General features: G+C 39.2%; 1 protein-coding gene across 7 annotated transcripts in view; it reads right to left on the bottom strand.

Moving 5' to 3' along the window:
- The window catches only part of GPAM (glycerol-3-phosphate acyltransferase, mitochondrial), a 53,135-nt gene that overhangs the window by 13,591 nt on the left and 14,803 nt on the right, over positions 1-24,741 (bottom strand). For all 7 annotated transcript variants that reach the window (XM_042458035.1, XM_042458042.1, XM_042458041.1 and 4 more), the window contains 9 exons: positions 24,212-24,361; positions 22,771-22,867; positions 20,905-21,041; positions 16,533-16,632; positions 12,713-12,925; positions 12,267-12,380; positions 8,434-8,519; positions 5,980-6,095; positions 2,323-2,393 (listed from right to left, as the gene is read on the bottom strand). In XM_042458035.1, the coding sequence (XP_042313969.1) occupies positions 2,323-2,393; positions 5,980-6,095; positions 8,434-8,519; positions 12,267-12,380; positions 12,713-12,925; positions 16,533-16,632; positions 20,905-21,041; positions 22,771-22,867; positions 24,212-24,361 (1,084 nt within the window). The remainder of the gene's footprint in view (positions 1-2,322; positions 2,394-5,979; positions 6,096-8,433; positions 8,520-12,266; positions 12,381-12,712; positions 12,926-16,532; positions 16,633-20,904; positions 21,042-22,770; positions 22,868-24,211; positions 24,362-24,741) is intronic.

Raw genomic sequence — 24,741 nt, 5'->3', positions numbered from 1 at the left:
TACTATTGAATAAACCTACTCAATAGTACAGAAACTCTGAATATTTTCAGCACTGTTCAGAAAATTTTGGTTATGTTGTTCTAGTCTTATGTATTGATTCTGCCTACAGAAAATTCACAAATCAATGTAAGTAGACCCAGTCCTAGATTCAGTGTATGAACTAGGTTCAATTCACATATTTTCTGAGGGTAATTTATTCTTTTCTCATAAGAATGGATGATTTTACACAACATAGGAATCTAGGTAGCAACTAAGAGCAGTGTGCTTGTGCACACTATTCAGCTGCTACCATCTGACTGACTGAGGTATTATATAAATTAATTTCTCAAGAACAACCAAAAACACTCAGGTGAAGAAATCTGATCCCTATTTATTTACCAAACACTATGTATGGCAAATGAAATGTGGCAAAATTGTTGCATAATGTCCCTCTGGCTTAAGAGTCAACATTCTACTCATGAGTAATCCTATAGCAGTTCCATCATCTTTTAAAAGGTTTCCCAACTTCAACTTTTTCCACCATTCTGTGAAGTAAGAGTGGCCAAACTCTTTGCTTTGCAGTTTGTATCTTGTGTCATCTGTAAGCCAGTAGTTTCCCTCCTGATTCCCCCCCCTCCGCCAATAAACCAGAAAAAGAAGCTCAGATTTATTCTTGGTTCTCTCTTTGTTGGTTGGCACGGAACAACTCAGAGAAGGGAAAGTGCCTTCAGCTTAATATCCAAGAAACAAACCATCAAAGAAAGCTGAAGATGGGTGCAACTGAGCAGCAAGCACCACCATGCTGCTTGTCTGCAGTAAACCACAGGCCTACAGTGCCAATACATTATATGTGTTGTGCAAACCAGACATTGGGTCTTAGTGCCATCCAACCTAAGTTACCACAGCTTAACAGGGCATAAGTAAGACTGCTCAGAATTATTTCTTCAGATTGCACAGCAGAAGGACTTTCAGGTAAGAGTTCAGTAAATATTATTTTATCCTAATTCATCTCACTTTCTTACAAGCTTAAGAATGACTGCCTCAACAAATGGACCTGGATTCTACTATGTTAGTTCCAAATAGACAGAGCAATTGAATCAATGGAACTTACCGAAGAGTGTATCCACACTGCAGAAATAAAGTAGTTTGGTACCAATTTAACTGCCATGACTCTATCTTGTAGAATCCTAGGAGGCACCAAAGCTCTCTGACAGACCAGGCTGAATACCTCAACAAACTACAAATTCCAGGATTCCACAGGATGGAGCCATGACAATTAAAGTACTGTCAAACTGCTTTATTTCTGCAGTGTGGATACATACTAAGTCCTGACTCACAACTCAACAATTTACTGAATACATTTATTTTATAGGTTTCCAATAGGATTCAGGCTTAAGTGAGCCCTACCATGTCCATGAATCTCTCTTATTAATCACTTAATAGCCTCCACAGGAGAAGCATATCTTTGTTATACCCCAAATATTTGAACTGTATAATGCTGTCAGCAATGGACTGCTCAGAAATGCTGGCAAACTGACCTTGTGTAATTAGAAAAGAGACAAAGGAGAATTTTCTCAATTACAACTATTGTTTCTCAGCTTGGGTTTACTCAAACACTCATTTATTTGGCCCTCAACATGCCATGCATTTTCCCTCAGAGCTTCTCAAAGGGAAAGGTAAGAAGAATAGATTAAAGAGAATATTGGACCATGCAGCACAGCAGAACAAGCAGCGTAGATTACTATCCGAGAAGCTTAATTCCACAGCAACTGGCACTGGTTACACAAGAAGCATGGTTTTACACAAACAAACATACACACAACTCATCTCTTTTTAAAATAGTTCTTGATTTCAAAATGAGGAGGATCGTGCATGCCATATGAACAGTCAAATATATAACAACCTAATCAGTTTAACTATTTAAAAGTTAAACCTCATTAGGCAAGGGCACACTTTTTTGTGTACATAAAGAAAATGATTGCAGTACAAAATTTTAAAATTATTATGGCAAAGGATTCTCCAGACTGATATTATGCAAACTCTTTTTCATCACTTGCACTTGTATATATGTATGTAGACATTGTGGCATATATTAACTTTTGGAACAAGCTTTCATGTCAGTATATAACCGCAAACAAGTTCCTTACATTAGTCAATCCACTCCACAAAACTGGACCAGCTATTTCACTAATCAGTTTGAGTATGATGTTTCATCATATCCAAGTCAGGAAATGATGAGGATACAATAAAGATCACATGACTTCTGGTACATCCTACCCATGGCAATCTGCAAGCTCTTATAAAATTCATTACTTTGTGAATGCAGAAGCAGAGCAGCCTTACCTGCCTGTGTCGGTAGAGCAGCAAACAGGCAACAATGTGTGTTGACATCACAGCACATGACTTGTTAGCAGCTAAAAGCAAACAAAGTAAAATAAAGCTATGCTGGTGCTCTGTCATGCAACTGAAATGCTTACAAGGCAACAGGAACAAAATGTCAGCTACTTGTAAACTGAGAACAGTTAACTTAAAGTGTTATAGGCTGAGAGGGCAACAATACACTGCACTGGACTAAACAACAGTCAGACAGCAACATATTGACTGCCACCCTTTGAAGCTTTTAATCATTTTAAAGTCCCTATATATCAAGATGGAGAACTTGTGGCCCTGCAGATTTTTCAGACTGCAACTTCCATAATCACTTACCACTGTCCATGCTGAATGAGAACAATGAGGCCAACATATCTGAAGCCCAAAGGTGCTCAACTTCTGCTATACACAAATGCCTGTGTTTTGTAAAGAAGTCAAAATGTTTTCACTCATAGATATTCCACTAACAATATTTGCCTAATTTACTACAATCAGTGCAAACAGCCGTCCATTTTTATTTATATACCTATTTGGCTGGGCCAAAACTAAAAATGAAGTTAATTTCAACAGGGATAAACATAAAGTATTACAGTGAGTCAGGATAAATGAAATGCACACATAGATGATATAGCAGTAAATGAGAAAAGTATCAAGGGTTCTTAGTAAATCACAAGCTAACCTCAGTCAACAGGGTGACACTACAGTCAAAGAAGCCAACACAATTCTAGGCTCCAGGAATAAAGGTGCAGTATCTAAATCAAGGGAAGCAACAGTACCACTCTATTTAGCTTTGGTACAACCTCAAGAGGTAAATGGAAAAGCTCGAGGTTGTCCAGAGAATGGTAACCAAGATGTTAAAAAAGCTAGAAACCAAGCCCTATGAAGAACCTGTAAATGCTTTAGTTTGCCCAACAAAAATTTAACTGGATCACTACATAATGTGATAAAATTTTAACACTGTTTTAAATATGCACAAATAACTAGTCAAAATATTTCATCTTCTATATGCTTTTTGTTCTGCAAACAAATTCCAAAAATATACTGTAGTAAGCAGGTAATAGTTATTTTGTATGTGTGAATTATGCAGAAACTATATTTAAAGCAAATAATAGCATTTCTCTATTCAAATGTTCCCCATTCACAAATTAATCAGAAATAATGTTCTAACAATTGCTTATGACATTCACCAAATTAAAATACTGCACTTGAAAAATGGTACACTCATATACTGTAGGAAATCTCACAAACTGGATCAGGATTATTAGATATACTTTGACAACACAACACATTAATGCAAGCACTCCTGCTCATATGATGTAAATTTAAATCAGAATATAACATGTCCCCCCCATGCCCCTTTTGGTGTAGAAAACTAATCAAAGAGCTTCATTTATATACTGCTTCATACTGAATTAATAACAGTGTCTAAGTGGTTTACAACTGTAAGCTAATTGCCCCCAACAATCTGGGTACTCATTTTAGCAACCTCGGAAGGATGTAAGCCTGAGTCGAGCTTGAGCCTTTTCGCTGGTATTGAACTCGCAACCTTATGGTTTTGAGTGAGTGGCTGAAGTACAAGCATTTAACCACTGCACCACCAGGGCTCCACTAATCGCTCAATAATTAGCCTTGCTCTCAGTTTTATCACTTATATTCATGGTGGTACATCCAACTTTTTATAATCCCACTAAATTCAACCAATTTGCATGTTGGAGTTAGGTAAAAGTTTCTAGGTTAAGAGATTTTTATTCCCAAGGCACTTGGCTAAAGAGAAGCAAATAAAAACTAAACTGCCAAACTGCCTGGATTATGGTTACAAATACAATAAATCATACATTTCCTTAATAATAAAGGTGTACAAAGACAAGACACACACCCTCTCATTGGGTTCATGTAATTACAGTGTAAGTTCAAAAGGAACTGTAAGAAAAAATTATAAAGCACTTTTAGCAATTGCAAAAATCTCCACACAAGCTGTAAAGGCAAGTTGGGAGCAGTAACTGGGTCATCCTATCATAGAGAGCAATGCGATTTTATATGGGACAATTCACTAAAGGGAAGGAAAGGAAAAGGAAACCTGACAGCACCTGCTGTACAGTTATAACATCTTCCTAGAGAACACAGATGGTGTGGCTGTATGGCACAGGACAGGACACTGCACCAAAGGTACTTTTAATGCTATACATGAGCAGCCTTACAAAGAAACCTTCAAGAGAACATGGGAGAACAAACATGTGATTTCTGCTGGCTTATGTGACAGAGTCAGTGGAGCTTTGGAGACGGATTCATGCTCTCACCAATTGAGAGAGGGTGACAGGCAATGCATATGGTCTGGTATATGTGCGAACAAACTAAACTGTCGATGCCCCTGGACTGTGGTTACAAATATATTCAATTATACATTTCTTTAATAATGTATAACAAAACAATCCATATATCATTTCACTTTGAGCAATTTGTAATTGCACAGGATCAAAAGGAAGTGTAATGAAAAGTTATATATCATTTTTGGCAATTTCAAAATTCACCACAGAAGGTCTAAAAGTGGTTTGGGAACAAAGTCTTTTTATAACACTGGCTGACTGGATGTCTGCATCATAGAAGAAGCTCATAAACTATGTTTCAGTAGATAAAAGGCAGACTGCAATAAAACTAGTTTACAGAGTGTTTACTGCAACTAGGTTAGAACACAATATGAGACACGGTTCTAATTTAAGATGGAAAATCTGTAGAAGCATCATGACATTTTTGTATGTGTTGGGTTTCTCCTGCATTACATAAAATCTGGTCAAAGGTTAAGAAAGAAAATGAGGAAAATATGGGTCATTTAACAATGTTGAACTCAATAAAGCCTTGCTAAATATCTACTCAAGGTGTAAATGTGGCATTTTTACAAAAGAAGCCTTCTTTCAGCAAGTGAAAATTACTACAAAATGGGTGGAGGGTTCTGCTTTTTGTCTAGAAAACTGGTATTAAACTAGGGGTTCCCAACCTGGGGGTTGGGACCCCTTTGGGGATCGAAAGACCCTTTCAGAGGGGTCGCCAAAGACCTTTGGACTCTAGACTCTGAGCTTCCTCTTTGGCCACATCCTCCACATTTACCCTGGAAGGCCCTCCATTTTGTGGAGGATTAAAGAATTAGGAATACAGTATTGTATGAAAGACTTGACCTACAGAAATAATGGAGTTTGACAACACTTTAGTGTTGGAGATCTGTGGTAGAACTCCTTGATCTCTATAGTTTGACTAGATTATTATCTGATGAAGATTTGTTTCTACTTTGAATGGGGCTTAATCTGCTACTGTAATGATGTTATTTTTGTTTCCTATCTGTAATTACCTTTCTAAAGAAAAGCAAGAAATTTTGTGGTGGTGGTTTGAGTTATAATTAAAATAAAAATAACTGAAATGTATCAAAGGGAAATAACAAAAAATCCTACTACATAATAGGTTCATTCCAAATGACAACCCTACTAACAAAGGATAAAATAAATATTCTGTAAATGCGCGCGTACATGTGTTTTAGAAGAGAAAGAAAGAGTACAGAAGACAGAAATCCTACCAATATATGAAGCTCAATGTAGCAGAGCGAGTATGCCAAGGAAAATCTGTATTGTAGTAACTACTTACTGTACATTATATGCTGTGCCAAGTTAGCTATCAATTGTCTTCTCAATGGTTCATAGGATATATCCCGGGAATCAGGTAGTGCAACTTCTATACCTTCTTTTACTACAAAATTAGGCCTGAAGAAAAAAGCATTAAAGATTATTTGTGTAAATGACTTTTTAATTTATTTATTTTTTAAAAAAAAAAGATGAGATCCCATTGCAGCAATACCAAAAAATATTCTAATGATTCCCCTCTATGGTCGAAAACATACTGCAGAAATAATCCAGGTCAAAACCACTTTAACTGCCCTAGCTCAGTGCTGAGGAATACTGGGAATTGTAGTTTATTGTGGCACAAGAGCTTTCTCACAGAGAAGGCTAAATGTCTCACAAAATTACTGTTCCCAGAATTCCCTAGCACTGAGCCAGGGCAGTTAAAGTAGTCTCAAACTGGATTACGTATTTCTGCAGTGTGTTTTGGACCTATATTGGGACTAGGCAAAAATTCCCAGCACAGTTGCAGTGCTGAAGACTACCCTTTAATATTTTAGCTCCTGTAAAATATATAAATATAATTATGAGACAATAACAACTAGGTTTCATTTAAAAGGCAAACTCAGATTTTATGACAGGAATATCCAAGTGGCCCAACACCTTCACAGAGTGAAATGTGCATTACAGGTACAACTAACAATTATATACACTCACACCAAATTGATTATACTATGTTTCTGTTGTATCATCAATATGTCACAAGCCTTTCTTCCTGTTGTGTAACACAGTTTTTGTTACATATTAAAAAGATGGCTATCAGTCCAAGTTACTGCTTATAATAAGATAACATGTTATCTATCACTGAAGATTAATGATCTGTTTAGTTTCTTCCAAAAAGATTTCATTAGAACAGATGAAGCTTACCACATATCCACATCCCAGGATGTTTTCAGTTTAACTGCCTACTGAAAATACGATGTAAAGAATAAATATTCATCATGCTTTCCTTTAAGCTTGCTTGCTCTCTTTCTTTCTTTCTTTCTCTTTCTTTCTTTTTTGCCTTTCTCCCAAGATGGGCCACAACTAGCATAGCATTGCTACTTATTTGTATATAATCTTTTATCTCAATACTGTTACTACAGATGTATTAAGTAATAAGGCAGTTGCTTTCAAACTATGGGCCTGAACATACAGGCCAAAATAAAGCTGTTTTGGGTCACTTTGAGGTATGCTGTTTAAATGATGCATGTGTCCTAAGATGCTGGAAGCCACGCCAAAGCCATGCTCCAGTTCTAAGGACTGGAGCGTAGGTTTGGGGCAGCTTCTGGCCTTTTAATATGTGTGTGTTATTTAAACAGCATAACTCCAAAGTGTCCCGAAGCAGTTTTATTTTGGCCTGTCTCTTTGGGGCCTAAAATATGTTCTTATTAAGTATTCCAACAAAGTTTTAAACTGGGTGAGCTCATTAAAACTATACAATGCTCTAACTGTTAAAGAAAACATAGTAGGCATACTGTAAAAATGTCTATAGAGCTGAAGTGATTATATTTGTGAGATCCGTCACATTCCCACTCTGACAGCTTTCCAGAAAGCACTCAAGACGGATCTTTTCTGGCAGGCCTTTCCAACTTAGTTACCCTCCCCAGATATAGAGATATTTGCCCCCTCATCTGCCTATTCTTCCCCACCTATCTTTATGTCTATTTTTTATTGAATGTTTTTAATTTTTCAATGCTATATCATCATTGTTTAATTCTGTTTTAATGTTGGGTATGGGGGGGGTAGGTTTAGGGTTTGATTTTTTTTTCTAATCTTACTGTAACTTGATGTGTTTTATTGTTGTAACCCACCCGGATTCTCCGTGATTGGGCGGGCTAGAAATAAATCTATATTATTATTATTATTATTATTATTATTATTATTATTATTATTATTTGCTTAAACTGAACATGATAGTAGAATTCAAAGATATAGCCATGTTAGTCTGTAGAATCAGTATGTAGAGAGATCTTGCAGCACCTTTCAGACTAAATGAAAGAAAGAAATTGACAGCCTGATCTTTCGTAGACTTCAGTCTACTTCCTCAGATGCTTTTGGATGTCTGTCTATACCTGGGCAAGTTTCTTGAAGAGGTTGATGAATTTCCATTTCATTTAGCTAAATTTGGTGCTTTCCATAGTGGTAGAATTCAAAGATATAGCCGTGTTAGTCCGTAGAATCAGTACGTAAAGAAATTGGCAGCATGAGCTTTCATAGACTTCAGTCTACTTTCTCAGATGCATTTGCAAATGCATCTGAAGAAGTAGACTGAAGCCTACAAAAGCTCATGCTGCCAATTTCTTTCTTTCAGTTAGTCTCAAAGGTCCTACAAGGTTTATTGTGGTCTGTAAGAAAACTTACAGTTATAATAAAATAGCAATAGATTTAATACACTGGTTAAGATATTCTCATTGCTTTTAGAAATTCAGTTTGGTCTTACCTTGAAGGTAGTATAGATGGTAAGAGTGTTTGCTCCAAAGAAAGAGGGACAGTCATGGGTTTCTGGCTTTGGCCATCTAAATATTCCTATAAATATATAAAATTATTCAAATATTTCTTGCAGCATTTGACATCTTAATAAGCAAGAGAACTGACCTTGAGAGAACCAGTACAGGTAGTACACACAGATAACAAACACCTTGGCAGTTCCATACTAAATTACAGTGTACCCTTCCCTTACATGGGGGATCCATTCCAGACCGCTCCTACGTTCGGCAAATTCCATGTATGCTCGCACTCCATTGAAAATAATAGGGCTCGTGCATGCGGCACAGTGCACATGTGTGCCATGGGTGCACATGCAGTTTCCTTGTCGCACAGCTTTCAACATAAGCTGAAAACCGCATATAGTGTGCCGGTGTATGACGCGGGTGCACTGTATATTGATCACCATGCAAACAACAATGAACACATAAAAAAACCTATGCTACATTCACAGGATCACTACTATCTATACACAGCTACAAAAAAGATAAAGGCTCTGTCCTAGTATACAGTACAGCATTCTGTACTAGCATACAAATCAGTTTTGGCTAACTTTGGCCCTGTACAAATGGCCCATTTTGTACGTACTCTGTACGTACTAGGGTTGCCTGGGGGCATCTCTTTTAGACGCCCACAACCCTAGTACATACAGAGTACATACAAAATGGCGGTGCCCTGTCCACATTACCACGTCACGGCCGCACCGCCTCCAAACTGAGCAGCGTGGACGTGACGTCCTGGTGTTGCTGAAGGGCGCCTGTGGCACCCTTTCCATGACGCCGGAAGGAGCTCCATTTTGGAGCTCCTTCCTGGATTTGTGTCGCTGGCGCAGCTTTTACACAGCTGCGCCAGCAACACAAAGGACACCCCTTTCCAGGCTGCAGGGAAGCGGCCTTTTGCCGCTTCCCCGCAGCCTGGAAAAGCAGCGGATAGGGGCCTCTGGGCTGCTGCTGTAAAGAATTTTTACTAGACCACAAGATAGATATAAGTCACCATGCAGCAGCCAAAAAAGCCAATGCAATTCTAGGCTACATCAAAAGGAACACAGTGTACAGATCAAGGAAAGTGAAAGTACTATTCCACTGTGCTTTCAACAGATCTCACTTGGCAAACTGTGTTCAGTTTTGGATACTGCAGATCAAGAAGGGTCTTGTCCAAAGGAAGCGAGGGAAATCTAGAAGCTAAAGCTTATGGCATGTTTAGCTTAGAAAAGAGAAGACAGGAAGGTAACAAATAGCCATTTCTTTAAATATTGGAAGGGATGACTTATAGAAGATAGAGCATGCTTCTTCTTTTTCTGCTGCTCCAGAGATTAGAACACAAACTAATGGATTCAAATTACAAGAAAAAGATTTCACCTACTGTATTTTCTGGTGTATAAGACGACTGGGCATTTAATTTCCAAAATAGAGTTTGGTATAAGACTACCCTTCTCCCAATGCATATCATATAAAAATTAAAAACACTTTCAAACTTCAACCCGCTGGGGGGGGGCTAGCACCTATGTGCACCAGATCCCCAGGCCTCTATTGAGGCCTGCAAAGCCTGCCTCACGTGCAGGCAGTGCCATGGCCTATTATGGGCCGAGTTAAGGGAGCCTGGCACGCACACGCAGCGGCTTCAGGGGGCCTCCTTGGAGGCGTGGGAAGGCAGGACCAGGCCGAGCGCGTGGCGGCTTCAGAGGGCCTCAGAAGGCCTGAAAGGTGGGAGGAGTCCAGTGGCGAACGTGCCAGGCTGCGGAGCAGGTTGGGTGCACGCACTGGGCTGCAGGGCTGGCTTGCGGCCTGAACAGGCTGGGCTTAACCTGTCGTATAAGAAGACCCCCAAATTCTGACAAGATTTAAAAAAGGTTAAAAAGTCATCTTATACACCAGAAAATATGGTAAATATTGGGCAGAACGTCTTGACAGAAAAAGCCATTCAACAGCAGAACAGGCTGCCTCAGAAACTGGTGGACTTTCCTTCTTTGACAGTCTTTAGAAAGACACTGGATGGTCACCTCTCAGAAGTCCTTTAGCTTTATATTCCTGCATGGGAGGAAGTTGCACTACATGACACTGTGGTCCCTTTCCTACTCTGAGATTGTAACTAAAACTAGGAGCAGACTTGCAATCCCACTGTTATGTAAGACAGAAGCTACCACTGTTCCCAACAAGTTTTTAGGTCTATGAACATATGTCCCTCTCTCAAAATCCTCACAATGACCATGAAAAGCCTGCCTCTCTTCTTTCACAGTGAGGTTTGTTGTTGTTTTTTACTCCTTATGCTTTCGCCTGTGTTAGCAGGAGATACTTCCAGATTGGTTTAAAGAAATGTGAGATCTCACAATGTAACATCTTGGATTTTGCCAGTTGTTATCATCTTTGCGTATACCTATTTCATTTCTTGGGGAGGGGCTGTTTGTAGTGATATCTTGGGTCCACACAAAGGTTCTTCTCAAAAAAATTTTGATCTTATAATCAGGGTATCACTACAGTGATACTATGGTCTGATGGTAAAGTTTTCTCCTTTCTGAATTTTTAAAATTTATAATAGAATTATAAGGTGTTGTAGTGCTAAAGTGCCATTTTACTGAGGCACTCACTATACTGCTAAAAAAGCTAAAAAGGGAGAGAAAGTAAGAGAAGAGGCAATCTTTGTGTTCTGATATGTTTCAGAATGAAAACTAAATCTACTTTTGGTTCAGAACAGAATTTTCTATCTGGCAATTGCTAGAAAACAGTCTGAAATGTTAGACTTTTTTAAAAAAGTATGGCCACAAATACTGTAATATATAATTTATGTGTCTCATCTGGAGGAGCCAACAGTTACACTACCTCGGGTACACAGCAGGCTCTTTGCCCTAACTTCAATGTGTGAAAAAAATGTATGCTGCAGCAATAGGGGAAAAAAAGAGCTAACAATAAATGTGTTAAGAAAAACATCCTTAACTAACCCAGGAAAACTAAGTAATGCATAAGACATGTAAAACAGAATAAAAGGGGGGGGAGTACAAACACCACTGAGTGAGCTGAAACCCCACTGCAATAAACCAATGGGCAGGTTGGACTGGTATCCCATCATTAAACTTGAATGGCTATTTTTAACACATGTTATATTTCTTTTTTGTCCAGTGAACAAAGTTAGAAATGGGATATGCCAAATATCTAGGGTCTAATCCCATCTCCAGCTCCTTACTTGACTTCCCTGTGGTCTCACAGTACCAACTGTAGACCCTGTGGTCCCACAGTACCAAAATGATACTGGGAGGTTAAGACTTCCTACTCAATTGCTCTTCTGGAACAAGGCCATTCTGGCAATCACTACCAATTACTTGGAAGAATACGACATAAATAGTGCATTGAAACAACCACTGTCCATCCACAGCTATCAGGACAATTTTTTGCCACTTCAACAGAGAACCTAGCACCCTTCCTCCAGAAAAGACATTTGATATTTGGTCACAAATACTCTAAGAGCCAGACAGATCTTCAGATTGAATACCAAGCTGTTTGTCAATCTCAAGTTGACTATTCAGTGCACCACTGTATGGCTCAATAATGGAGCAAATACAACCTTGACCTTTTAATGTGAGCATGAAGGAGATTTGTAACACAGCACCCTGTTGTATGTGTGCCCTGATTCAGAGTGGGGATACAAGTACAGAACTACATTACTTGATTAGTACAAATGGGTACAAGATGTAGATGTTAAACATTCTTATTAACACAATGCATAAATAGTATCAAGTATTTCTTATCATAGGTGTAGCTCTGTAATAAGAAATTATGCAATATAGTATGAACTTACTTTTAAAGAAAATGGTTGTGCAAAATCAACTCTAACACATCCATAATTCTTCCGTAACATTCGAAATACTCCTCTGGCTATACTCCAAAGGCTTTCATCTTTCTTGGGCTTTCCCTAAAAATCAATGATTTTTTTGAAAAAAACTAAAAAACATTTAAATTATTTAATTTAATATTAAATAAATCCAAACCACATTGGTGCATACTCAAAAGCAAAATTCAATGCCAATTCATCCACCCTCCAAATCTACAGGTGTTTCCTCCAAGTTACATATTTCAAATGTTTTCTGCCCCAAATAATTATTCAGAAGTCATTTTTCCCCTCACATCCTTATTTTGTTATAAAAGTTAGAATGAAATTTTGATAATTCTATCTCAAAAGAACAGTTATCACCAGAACTTTTAAATGTCAGCTGAGGAAAACAATAACATTTCAGATACTCTTACCAGCTGTTCACTATTGTAGTGACCTTCAATTATTCTATCGTAGGATATTCCCACAGGGATAATTAATATGTCAGGAGTAGCATTTACATAGAGAGCATCCACCACCACCGACAAGAGGCCTGCTTTTGCACAGGATGTCTTCCCACTTCGGGACCGTGTGCCCTCAAGGAATATCTCTAAGAATTGCTGCTGTCTAAGCAATTCTTGGACATGCTTAAAAGAAGAAAGATTGAAACTTAAAATCAGACATAGGCAATTTACACTGCTACACAGAAAACAGCAAGGGCCTGCTACAAAAGTTTGAAATACATCTTAGTTCTTGACTGGAATGCTCACATTCAGAAATACAGCTAGCTTGGAAGAGGAGGCTTTCTGGTTTTGTAGGCAAGGAAGGGATAGGTAGGTGCAAAAAAAAAAAAAAAAGGAATACTTTTTCCCCCTTTTTTCCCACCCCTTCTTGAATCTTTCTCAGCTGTGCTATACAGTGATAAAGGGCTCAGTGTCAGGCTGGGCAGCCAATTCTGTATCTCAGTACTTTATGTTTACATAATGTGCATGTAAATGCATGGACATGGTTTTGGAGAACTGGACATTTTCCTCTTCCTTCTCCTAGAATCTCCCCACATATCATGGATACAAGCATTTTTAACCCTATGGCACATGTCCTGTTATGTCAGCTATTCCTAACCAGGTATCTATAATACTACAGATTGTTAAGTGCTCCTTCTCTCCCTGACTAGTGTTTTGATTTAACCATCAATACACTGTGGCTCAATTGCCGTCAATGTCACATAAGCAATATACTTCTCTATACCTGGGGAATCTCTCAAATATATTAGTTGGGAATCTTTTTTCCTGGGGACATTGAAGTTTGATACTAAATGACACGGGAATGACAAACGTGTGCTGATTTCCTTTTAGCATCACCAAACAAATCAAACGTTTTGAATGAAATAAGAGCAATTAATATCTTAGTTGTGTTTATAATGGAGAAGGCCCTCTTTTGTGTCTCCACCAACCATGCTTGCTAAGGAGATGGGTCTGAGAGAAAGGCCTCTCCAGAGGATCTCAGAGCCCAGACCAGCTCATAGAGAGAGATATGGTCTGCCAAATAGCCTGGACCTGAGCCATATAGAGCTTTATAGGCCATAACCAGCACTTTGAAACAAACTGGCAACCAGTGGAGCTGTTTAAACAATGTTAACAATCAGGCTGCAGCTCTTTGGACCAGTTGCAGTTTCCGATCACTCTTGAAAGGCAGCCCCAAGTAGAGCATGTTACAGTAGTCCGAATGGAATGTAACCAACGCATGTACCACCGTGGTCAGATCCAACGTTTCAAGGAACAGGCACAGTTGGCGCACAAGTTTTAAATGTGCAAAAGCACTCTCATTCACTGCAGACACCTGGGCCACCAGGTTCAGAGCTGAGTCCAGGAGTACTTCCAAACTGAGAGCCTGCATCTTTAGGGAGAGTGTAACCCTATCTAACACAGGCTGGATCCCTATTTCCTGATGTGCCTTCCAACTGACCAGGAGCACCTCTGTCTTGTCTGGATTAAGTTTCAACTTGTTCAACAGTCCATTACTGATTACAGATACTGGTTTAGGGCCAGGACAGCCTCCTTGGATCGAGGTGGAAAGGAGTAGTAGAGTTGGGTGTCAACTGCATATTGATAGCATCTCACCCCAGAACTCCAGACAACCTCTCCCACCAGTTTCCTGTATATGTTAAATAGCATAGAGGACAACACAGAACCCTGAGGAACCCCACAGGCTAATGGCCAGGGGGTCAAGCAGGAGTCCCCCAGCATCACCTTCTGGGTTCATCCTCGAGGAAGGAACGGAGCCACTGTAAAACAGTACCCCTAAATCCCATCCCAGAGAGGCATCCCAGAAGGATACCATGGTCAAGGATATCAAAAGCCACTGAGAGGTCCAGCAGAACTAACAGGGACACACTCTGCCTATCCAGTTCCTTGCATAGACCATCGACCAAGGCTGTCTGTGTTATATATCCAGGCCTGAAACCACATTGAAATGGATCCAGACAATCCATTTCATCCAGAAACCCTAGAGTTGGGAAGCCATGACACATTCCACTACCTTGCCCAAAAATGGTAGGTTGGACACTGGCTGATAATTATTCATTATTGCAGGATTCAGGGATGGGTTTTTAAATAAAGGCCTCACAAATGTCTCCTTTAGGCAAGGTGGAACTCTGCCTTGTTTTAAGAAGGCATTGACTACCTCCTTCACCCACACAGCCAGTCGCCCTCTGGCCTGTTTGATAAGCCAAGATGGACAAAAGTCTAAGGATTTCCAATGATCCTGTCCATATCTTCACAAGAAAAGTATCCATTAACACTGGACAGACAGGTGTCAAGATTACATCCACTGGCACTATATCAACTATAGCATCCAAGTTGGAGCAGATCTGAGCAACTTTGTCTGCAAAGTGCCATGCAAATTCTTCACAGCGAGCCACCGAGTGGTCTGCATTTTCTACTTACTGGTGAGTGTGTAATGTACAACCACAGTTTCCTTGAAAACAAAAAAGAATCAAGGTAAGAAATTATGTCCTTTCCTGTATTTTAAAGTTTTTTTCCCCTTGGAAAGTAAGCTTGTTGCAGATGACAGCAGAAAGGAAGTTATACACCATTTTATTTATTCAACTTATGTATTAATTTAATTTAAATCCATTTATTTGAGCCAACACAAAAAAGAACCTACATAGTTTCTAGCAATACTGGTGGCAGCAAGCCCAGGTCTGTGTAATGTAATTCTGGCCCGCATGCACTTGATCTCATTAGTTTTATAAGAATTACATACAGTTGCACAGTAAGGTCAATGAGTACAAAAGGTCATGAGTGTCCTTGACATTTGCTGAGGGCAGTAGTGCAAGATAAGAATATTCAAGCTATGAGAAACAGTTTCAATATATAAATGAGTTACAGAAATTTCTGTGTGAGATACACCCGGCACGCAACAATGCAACAGGTCATCATAGTTACTGTAAATTACTTTCCACTTCTCTAGTTATCATCTTACAGAATTATACTGTATCATACACAACACACTTTTTTCATAGAAAAAATATCTATAGTGGGACCTTGGTATTCAGGGTTTGGTTCCAGAACCAGCACCGCTGTGGACACCAAAATCCCCAATGCTTACGTAACATTATATACAATAGCATAGTAAAATGATGTCTCTTATATAAAATGTCAAAAAGAGTTTGCTTTTTGGAATATTTTAAAAATATTTTCAAGCTGTGGATGGTTGAATGTATAGACTGCTTAGTGCGGTATGAAGCGGTATATAAATGAAGCTGCTATTGCTATTGCTTGTTACAGAATCATGGATACAGAAAGCCAACTACATTTCAGTATTTATAGGAGTAATCTCATTATTAATGGCTGAGAGCTTTAAGCTTGAAGTCTCTACAACATCCAAAGCCCTGATAGATTCTTACTAGCAAGGTTCCTGTGGATATTAGGCCTCTCCCTGGTCATTGACACCTTTTCATCATTCAAGTTAAAATGCCAGTTTCAGAGAAGTAAAGGCCCTGAGCTATGGGGGGTGGGGGTGGAGAATAGGAGAGTTGAAGTCAAAGTCTGTCGCCAAACTTACAGAAAGGGGTGGGGGTGGGGTCTAATCTTTCCTGCACATCAGAGATCATGGGACTGTGCAGTCTGAGGTCTTTAAAAACCAATAAATGCTTAACTTTTTTGCAATTTAGTCTTTGAATTCTGTTGAAATTACCCCCACGAAAGCCTGAAAAGATGCCCTGTCTCTGTTGCACAGATAAGAAATACATACCACGTACAGTAAGGCTCTGTACAGATTGTCTTTACGACCATCAGGCCTTTCATCTAGCTTTCTCCGAATAAAAAATCCTCCAAGTTTGCAGATCAACGTGCTGTAGAAAAATATATATTATAGGTCACTTCAATTTTATTTATTTATTTTATTATTTCTTTATGGTATTTATACCCCGCCCTTCAGCCCTAAAGGCTATCAGAGTGGCTATTAAAAAAACTATAAGGGTATAACATTACTTTAACTTGAATGTATCATATATACTCAGCTATAAGTCGACCTCATGTATAAATCAAAGGCAGGTTTGGGGCCAAAAATATGGATTTTGATATGACCAGTGGATAGGGCAAGGGTAAAAGTTAGGGGAATGTGACAAAGGATGTAAAGGATAATGCAAAGGAAAATGATGACAAAGAACTTGCAAAATTCCAGCAGGCATAATTATTTGTGTTCACACTAAAGGCTGTATGGATGAGAGAGTGGGGGGAGTGCTTTTTGCCTTCCACCAAGGAGGATTCCTCTTTTTATGAATTAAAATATGGTATTTATACTGACCCGTGGATAAGTCGACTCAGGTTTTTTTGGGCCAATTCTTTTACTAAAATTACTAGACTTACACATGAGTATATACAGTATACAGTCTGTATTGCACAGAACATCACGTGATTCTTCTATTGTTTCCTCCATGTGAAAACTGCAGTTAAAGTCTATATATGACATCTCTAAAAAAAATGTTGGTTGGCAATAGGACAAAAAACTTTTTGGATCTTTCCAGGTGAATGGCTTGAATTGTCATCAATCACAGTGGTGCCACTGTGGGTGTGATTCGCACCAGGTGATACCATCAGACCAAACTGATTCCTTCAACCCAAGAGGATCCAGTCTACTGCCACCCAAACACGATCTACCCTGTCACCACTGATTTCATGGCTGGGTATTTCATTCAGGCTGAAGCCTTTGGCTACTTTGAGCCACTTGATTTCCGAGCAACTTTGCAAGCAGGGCTTAGCCAGGGAGTTGCCAACAGCCTTAGCAGTGGCCCTGAAAAGTAGGAGAAATATTTTTTTTTCTCCCTCTCCCCGAGGTCACCACCACCTTCTCAGAGGAGCTCTGCTTGAAATGTTGCTCTGAAGTCAAGTGGTTGTACTTTCTCCTTCTCCTCGGAGCTGCCACTGCCATTTTGTGAGCTGCCTTTGATCCACTCAGGAGAAAGTCAGACTAGAAATTAAATAAATAAATAATAAAATAAGTACAATGAGAGGGTTTATCAAAATTGCTTTACGACAGGGTGGAAAACTTCACAGTGGACACAGGGGTCAACTGCTTGCCTCAGGACTACACAGACTAACAAAGGTATCAAGAATGGTGGGAGGGGAGAACATAACCAGAAGTGGATGGAATTCCTACTTTTGAAAAAAAAATTGGTGCTATACATCTTAGGAGCCCTGGGACCTATTTAAAAGGTGATCTGCCACTTCAAGGGAGTTCAAGGAGAGTCAATCACTCTTTCTTGCCAGGAAAAGGATGGTAAAGAGGAATTGAAGAGGGGGCTCAGGACAGCAAAAGCAGCCTCAAGGGAGCCACATGTTCACCTCTGCTTTAATTGTTTATAAATACTTTTTCTCCAATTCCCTGAAAAGAATACATCATAGTAATCCACATTTTACCACTGCAACTGCATAATTAAAACTGTCTTATACTAGAGATCTCTAGTGATTCACCCAGACAAGGCTATATTTGTTCTTTCAGATGATTATTAATATCATACTAAATACAGGACGAGATCAAGATTCCATCATCATACATAAATAAAAAGAATGGCAGCCACTATCAATCCATAACCATATCAGACAAATCTACTGTTTTTTGATATATTCATAACTTATGACATAATACTCACAGACATCTTAATAATCTGTTATGTTATGATTTTTTAAAAGTTACTCTTTGCAAGTCTTAAGCAAACCACAATCTATAATTTTACAAGTGAACAAGTGATTTATAATTTGTATTTTTACTCTCATGTGCAGTAGCTCCAGCATTATACATCACACTAAAAGATATGAATCATTGGAAGGTGTACTCTACAACTTGAACTTTGTGAGCAACACGTTAGAATTAAGGTCTATCTACAGAATCACCTGATGAAGGGTGTGTGAATACTATAGTAATGGTTACTTATAACTTGCATAATAAGAGGTTAGCCAACCACTGCACAACGTGTTACACAGACTAAAAGTCTATATGAAACAAACATTTCTGTTGTTGTTACACCTCTATTACAAGGATGGATAGACTCAGGCCTAGTTCTTTTAACCTTGCTTTCTAACCTACTGCCTTAATGCCATAAAAGTGAAAAAAGTAGATACTGCTATTTTAATAAAAGCAGTACACTGGTGAAGTATTTGTTGGAATGGTAACAAACTAATACAAGTGCTTATTGTTTCCATGTAAGTCTTATAATAATAACAACCTCAACAGATCAGAACATTATCACACATGTAATCAGCAACAACAACATGGAGAAAATCAAGGCACACAAACCTTCATATAAAGTCCCTGACATACAATTGAGAAGGAATCTCATACTTTCTGACTTAGGATCTGTATATTGATTTGTAATATGTAATACTGGATAAAAGGCTACTATAGAATTTTAAAAAAAACATAGTCTTCTATAATTAACACTCCTCAACTAGAGCACTACTGACTATGGTATACACCATTACTGAGATTACATTGCTACAATGTAATAAATCTCTGAACTTTTTCAAATTACTTCTAAACTTGCGTGGGGTTAAACGCAAGAAAAGTCTATTGCTACACCAGCCATTCTGAGAATGGTATTTCTAAACTCAAAACCAATCTATTAATCTATTTTTTATGAAGCAACTTAGGGCCGGTACAGACTGCCACTAAAAGTACCTTGTGGGCAGTGTGGGGGCATAGCATACACATAACACACACCCCGACACTGGCTAGAAGCCATCCACCTGCTGTAGAAGTTGGGTTGGCTTCATGACGCTCTGGCGGTGCAGAATTTAGACACACTGCCCAAGTGCTGCAAAGCGGAAAATGGCAGAAAGTGTGCCCTTTTGCCAGCTCAGAAAGTAGCTATCCTTTTGAGCCAGCAAATAGCCAGATCAGGGCCGCAGTGTGCAGTTGCCCAGCCCTGATTCGGCACTCAAAGGAGTGGCGTCAAGCCACCCCTTCAGGACTGTCTGTACTGGCCCTTACTCTATCTATCCCTCAACTTCTACAGTTGGGACATTTTCCATTCCTTTCACTATTAATTGTGACAAACATTCTTTCACAGTAGCTGTGGCATGCACAGAGTACACACAGCTCATTATGGTGGAACACCTAAATAATTTGATAGGCCAAGGGAAATCAAGGGCAAAAGTAGGCTTTGCCCACTGCTAGTGAAATTGATACCTGTAGCCAAACTCAGTACTTGCATCTTTCTTTCTGATGCATTTGGAAAAAGGAACATGTGACAATCAGTAGTGTAAAATATAAAGGAACTGGGAGCAGATGTATTAATAATTGTATGAAAATAGAGCATAAGATATACTGGTATCCATGTACCACTACAGAATTGATACAACAGTTGCTATCCATGTATGAACTACATAACAACATAGTTATCAGGATGCTAGGGGCTCAATCACACTACAGAAATAAATCGGTGTGGAACTGGTTTATTTCTGTGAAGTTCACACTTGCCCTGACCGCAATCAGTGCAGTTTGTGGATGCGTGACCGAAAAGCCCACTTAAACCGGTGCATTTGGCACCAGACCCTTAGCAGTTATTTTGTAAAGAACCGCAATGATTTAAATCTCCAATAGTGAGAGTAAGCTATCGGACCAATTCAGCTTTTGCAAGACTCCCAAGTGCATTCCTCCCCCCCTCCTCTCTCTGCCACTGTCACGCCACCACCCTTCCTCTTGTTGTTGTTGTGTGCCTTCAAGTAATTTCTGATTTAGGACACATCTGCCATCAGGTTTTCTTGGCAAGGTTTGTCCAGAGAGGGTTTGCCTTTTCCTTCCTCCTCCTCCTCCATCCTCCACCCTAAGTGTGAACAGAAACAGGGTTAAAATGGCAGTTGCCCAGCCCTGATTTGGCACTCAAAGGAGCGGCATCAAGCCACCCCTTCAGGACTGTCTGTACTGGCCCTTACTCTATCTATCAGTATCGCGAAGGAGACCTGGATCTCCTTGATACAAAAAGGTCCATGTGAATGAGCCCTACGTGCTAAGCAGCAAAGACTTCTCTTCAACTGAATATGGATGTTAATTTCCCTAGGTCTGGTGAGATCATCAGCATGGTTGATATTGACATAATAACAATATACAACAATATCAATATTACCTGATAATGGGAATACTCAAGTTATTCCCTGCAGCAATGTAGGGTGCTTTGATGTTGTGGCAGAAAAGAATGAATGTGAGAAGCAGGTAATCAATATGAGACTTGTGAACTGGTAGGAAGATAAGAGGCAAATTCAGCTGCATGAAAAAGAAAATAAGATATTAGATAGATAGATAGATAGATAGATAGATAGATAGATAGATAGATAGATAGATCTCCCAACAAAATTTCTGATTTTGAAATAAAGTTATTATTTTTATCTTTAACATGCATTTCTACTAAGCTTTTGGCAATTAACATACTCTTCACTTTTTGTTCTTCATTCCAACATTTTACCTATGAACAACTGGAAGTGGAAGCAGTAAGAACAAAAGATTTCTGATAACAAGGTCACAGTACGAACAATAGGCAATTTGCTGATGGTGGTATCTGCCATCAAATCAGCTTCAATTTATGACAACTATATGAATAAGAAACACCCAAGAGCCCCTAATCATCAATAGGCAATTAAATATTTTTTCTTGCATTATAAAATGTTGATGAACATCCCAATAATTTTAATTATGTGTAAACTCTTATTTTCACTTACAGCAAATATATAGCTTAGATGAGTGCTTTGAAAACTATTTAATTGATAGACAATATGTAAAACAAACCTCAAATGCCCAGTGATTGTTTCTGGTAAACAATACATTCAAATAGATATTTCACAACTATAAAAAGTATACATCATTCAAAGACAACACCACAAATGGGTAATTAAGTATGGCTGAATCTGGCCTGCACTAACCTCTCCCCAGACTGAAATTCAGCTCGTTATTATTATTAACTTATTCTAGCAAGGATTCTGTTGCAAGGATTCTGTGAAGGCTTAATTACACTGGAAATGAAATAAAAATGCCAGTCTTTTTTCCACATTTCTCTGAATTGTTCTTGCTATCTTGTTTCAGTGGAGATGGGAGGGTAGGAACAGGGAGTAGGAGTGTAAAAGTAAAGCAAGCAAGATCAAAGCAAGACTATCTGTAATCAACAGCTAACATAAACTTTTTCTTTATTGTGAAATGCTTTCCACTTAACTGGGCTATCATCAGTCTGCATACAGAAGCAGATGACATAAGCTTTTCAGCAGTAGAACAGCCTGATTTAGCATGTGGTAGACTGTTCTTCAGGATGATGAGGTCTTTTTCCAGTTCAGTATATCAGTGCAAGGCGTCCACTGAGTATTTTAGTCTGACACATGGGGTGAAGTCTGGGATGCTGATGTCAGTCAACACTGAATAGGTCCACAGGAAATACAGGCTTATTTGTAATTCATGTTGTAAGCCCAAGTCTGGGCTGTACCAATGGGGGCGAAGGCGGGGAGGTAGGGGGCAGGTAGGATTCATACGATCTTCCCTATAAAATAATTATACTGTTCCTTAAAATAAACTAGAAAGATAGGTGACGGACACAATTTTTACCATAAACAAATCATGTTTCCCAATTAAATTGAATGAAGCATATTGAATCATGGAAATCTAACATCTAGAGTTTGAAGTAGTATAGAGAGATCAATTTACTAGTTCTTTCCTTGGTGAGTAGAGGCTGACTGAGTTATAAACTTATTATTTTCAGCTCTTCACTGTTTAATCTGAGTAAGCAAAAGATTCTACTCAATTCTCTTTTATTTTTTAAAGTACCTTCTGCCTAAATCTCTGTTCCTACATGAATGAGTTGGTGAGTAGAATCATTATTGCTGCTTATTCAGACCTTGCTCAGCTCATAACAGCCTGCTATAAATTCACTACTAATATAATTGGATTTTATAGCATGTTACATTTTTATAAAATAGTTTAGTGTTACACATTTGCTCCACAATTTTATTACCTCAGTTGCTGCTTTCACCATCTCCAGTTGCCCTTTGTGAATCTGGATATTCCAAAAAAAGCTGTTAAATAATTTCAGTAACACCCATGAAGTTAACCTAAAAGAACAATAAAAGTTGAACTATGATATAAGAATTTGGTTCATGCAGAACAAACCAATATAACCTATAAGAAACACAAACAAATACAGACAAATGCTACCTTTAAAATAGAGATCACAACCAAGGTATTTAAAAATACTGAGAATTCTGCATAAAAAAACTTTGAAGAGACTTTTGAAAAACAGTAGTCATCATGGCCATATATAAAAGCAAGAGGTTCAAATATCATTTAGGCCTAAATACCATATGTATAATTCGAGGGCAAATTTTGGGGCCAAAATTATGGATTTTGATATGACCCGTGGATAAGTCGAGGGTAAAACTCAGGGGCATATAACAATCTAAAGAATGATAGAAAGAAAAACAATGTTAAAGAACGTCCAACATTTGAGCAGGCATAACTAATTTGCGGGGGATCTGTTCTGGACCCCCCCCCCATGAATTGGAAAAACCACAAATATTCAAAGACCATTGGTTAAAACGGACACAAGCTCTTGCGCACATGCGGGCCATTTTATCCCTCCCCGCTTGCAACCCGCAAAGGAGCGAGACCATGGACTCCAAGGCCCGATTTAAACGGGCCTTTGCACCGCTCCCGTCACGTGCTAGGGGTTGGCCAAGGACGCAGCGTCCATAACGGCCTCATCCCTACCACATGACAGGAGCATCAAAATGGCGGCGCCCTGTATACACAGGCGCTGCCATTTTGATGTAACAGCCGCATTGTGTCCAAATGACACGGCTGTTACATCTTGGTGCAGCTTGGCACCGTTTCAGAGCTCCTTCCACCACACATATCACTGGCGCGGCTTTTAAACGTCCACACCAGTGATACAGAAAGAAAGGGGCCGAGTGGCCCCTTTCTCCCTTTTCCCGCCACTGTCGGGGTGTCCTTGGGGCATGAAGCCCCAAGGACACCCCTTTCCAGGCTGCGGGGAAGCAGCGTTTTGCCGCTTCCCCGAGGCCTGAAAAAGCAGCGGATTGGGGCCTCTGGGGCTGCCGCTGTGGCTGCTGAGGCCCCGATCTGTCGGGGAAAGGGGCAGGTGCAGGCCGCCCCAAAAGGGCAGTCTGTATCCCACCCAAGTCTGCGAATGCAGAGGGGCGAGTGTGTGTATGTGCGTGTATAGTAAAACATGATGCTATAGTCAAGTATATACGGATGAATATATATAAAAATATTTTACAAGGACAAACACCATTTCTTTCAGTTCAGCACAAAACACTGATAACAAAAGTGAAAAGCTGAGATAAAAATCAACAATTTTTGTGTGAACCTAAACTGTACTTGAGCACTAAGAACTATTTTCAATTAACAAATATTATCAAAGCTAACTTCATTACCTGATCAAAGTAGGAGAGACATTTGCTACCATTTCTTGAAGAATCCTTCTAGCTTTCTTCTTGATTTTGCTGACATTTCTATGGTCCAACTGATCAGTGCCACCCATAGCAGACATTTCTGAAGCCTCCTCTATAATAGCATTCTGCACTCTGGATATTACACATAATTTAGAGGATTTTAAAATTAGCTTCAATTTAGCAATAGCAATAGCAGCTACATTTCTATACCACTTCATACTGAACGAATCAGTCTCTAAGCGGTTGCCCCCAGTAAGCTGGGTACTCATTTTAGCAACCTTGGAAGGATGCCAGGCTGAGTTAACCCTGGAGCCTCTGGCTGGAATCGAACTCACAGCCTTGTGAGTGAGTGAGTGAGTGGCTGCAGTACCAGCATTTAACCATTGAGCCACTAGGGCTCTCTTATTTCTAGTACTTTTGTTATTGTAGCTTTGCTTCACATTTCTATTACTTTGGTTAATGTAGCTTTACTTTTTTAAAAAAAGCTATTTCCACACCAAAACATGTCCCAA

The sequence above is a fragment of the Sceloporus undulatus genome, chromosome 3 (assembly GCF_019175285.1).
Source record: "Sceloporus undulatus isolate JIND9_A2432 ecotype Alabama chromosome 3, SceUnd_v1.1, whole genome shotgun sequence".
Taxonomy (NCBI): Eukaryota; Metazoa; Chordata; class Lepidosauria; order Squamata; family Phrynosomatidae; genus Sceloporus; species Sceloporus undulatus.
The sequence above is the reverse complement of the archived record's forward strand: the minus strand, read 5'-3'. Positions and strand labels throughout refer to the sequence as shown.